Consider the following 1,591-nt stretch of genomic DNA (forward strand, 5'->3'; position numbering starts at 1 on the left):
GACTTTATTCATGAATTCTCTGAACTTATGGCATGGATTACTTTAGAGTATGATCATATTTTAATTATAGGTAATTTTACATGTATGCTGCCCAGATAAACCTCTGGTGAAGGACTTTTTGGACTTGATTGATTCATTGCATTTCACGCAATCTGTGGTTGGGCCAACGCACTTAAAGGGACATACTCTAGATTTTCTGCATTCTGGACTTTATACTGATGGATATGTCCATTCATCTCAGGGTTAAATGTGTCACTTTTCTCCTCTGTAGATGTATGGGCGTTATACCCAGGAACTCGGGGAGTATGCCAAAGAGGAGGCGGCCCAGCAGAGGGAGAGTGGGCAGAAGCGGTTGGTCAGTGAGCGCAGCCGGATCCTGGACCTGCCGGAGAGTGACAAGGGTCGCTGTGCCAAGTGCCGCAGTAAGTGCAAGCAAGCAACTCCCATTGGTCAGAATGTGGTCCATGTGAAGCTGCAGAAGTAATCTTTAAATTTAAAGTAAGCGTCGTAGCTTTTATCTACAGACATATTTTTTCCCTTTTGGTTTAAATAGTTTGTATTGATTCTTATCAGGGTCTTCACATCTGCACCTGTAGGACGTAGCTGCTCTGACTATCATGTTCAGAGTGTTCGATAATCAGGTCTGCTATGCAGCAGTGAGTGGCCTTCATAACTGAAAAAGGTCATTTAACATCATACTTAAGAGGAACTGTCAGTCCAGTGATTGGACCACTCTTAATAAGATTCAGGCCTCTGACTGCAGTAATGTCATTAAGGGTTTGTCATGAAGGCCTTTAAATTTCAACCTGGCGCCTCTTTTAATTAGTTATTGTCTTCCAGTGTCAATATCAGAATATATTAATTATTTTTTTAAACCATTTATTGAAAAAAATCTGAGTCAAAAGTGTGTGTAAACACAGATTAGAGCATAGATCTGACACCGTGTATGCCTAATCAACCATTATGATGCATCTCTCATCACTGCCTGATTGTTTTATTTACTTTGGTGACAGAAATACAATGCTGGAAGTTCCTTTTTTGGGTTTGAAGTGGACGTGGTTCTCAATGTTCATTGCTAAGGAAGCTCAGGTTGTCCTGGACAACAGATCAGAAAGCTAGAAATTAAGGAGCATCAGACAATCACCATAACAAGAATTTCTTCTTCATAGTCTTTCAGCATCAAGTAAACGTTAAGAGCCCTGCAGTGATCGTCCTTTACCTTTCTCTGATTTGTTGTAAATGTAATGTTTCTCTCCTGTTATGAAATAATTTATTGAACCCCCAAAAAATAAACTCTTCAGCATCATCAAGACATTTACACTACAGCTAATATAAAAACTTGACACTTTTAAAAACAGGATATAACTGCACCAAAGTGTTATACAAAGACAATAACACAATAGAATAAACTGACGAAAGAGAAAATAAAAATAAAACATCACAACAGAAAAGTTAGCATATCAGGTCTCAATTAAATGCTAATGGATAAAAATAAATTTTAAGAAGCATTTTAAAATGACCCAGACTGTACTGAGCTCTGCTCTGGAATAGGAGCAACAACAGAGAAAGCCTGATCACATTTGTGTCAGTT

General features: G+C 38.5%; 1 protein-coding gene across 1 annotated transcript in view; it reads left to right on the forward strand.

Moving 5' to 3' along the window:
- LOC106941946 (chloride channel protein 2-like) overlaps positions 1-1,175 on the forward strand; it is an 18,949-nt gene extending 17,774 nt beyond the window's left edge. The window contains exon 2 of the mRNA XM_015025102.1: positions 272-1,175. Coding sequence (XP_014880588.1) covers positions 272-484 — 213 coding nt within the window. The 3' untranslated portion in view covers positions 485-1,175. The remainder of the gene's footprint in view (positions 1-271) is intronic.
- The last annotated feature ends 416 nt before the right edge of the window (positions 1,176-1,591 follow it).

Source organism: Poecilia latipinna, unplaced genomic scaffold (genome assembly GCF_001443285.1).
Source record: "Poecilia latipinna isolate Pla-1442-1.1 unplaced genomic scaffold, P_latipinna-1.0 Scaffold3950, whole genome shotgun sequence".
Classification (NCBI taxonomy): Eukaryota; Metazoa; Chordata; class Actinopteri; order Cyprinodontiformes; family Poeciliidae; genus Poecilia; species Poecilia latipinna.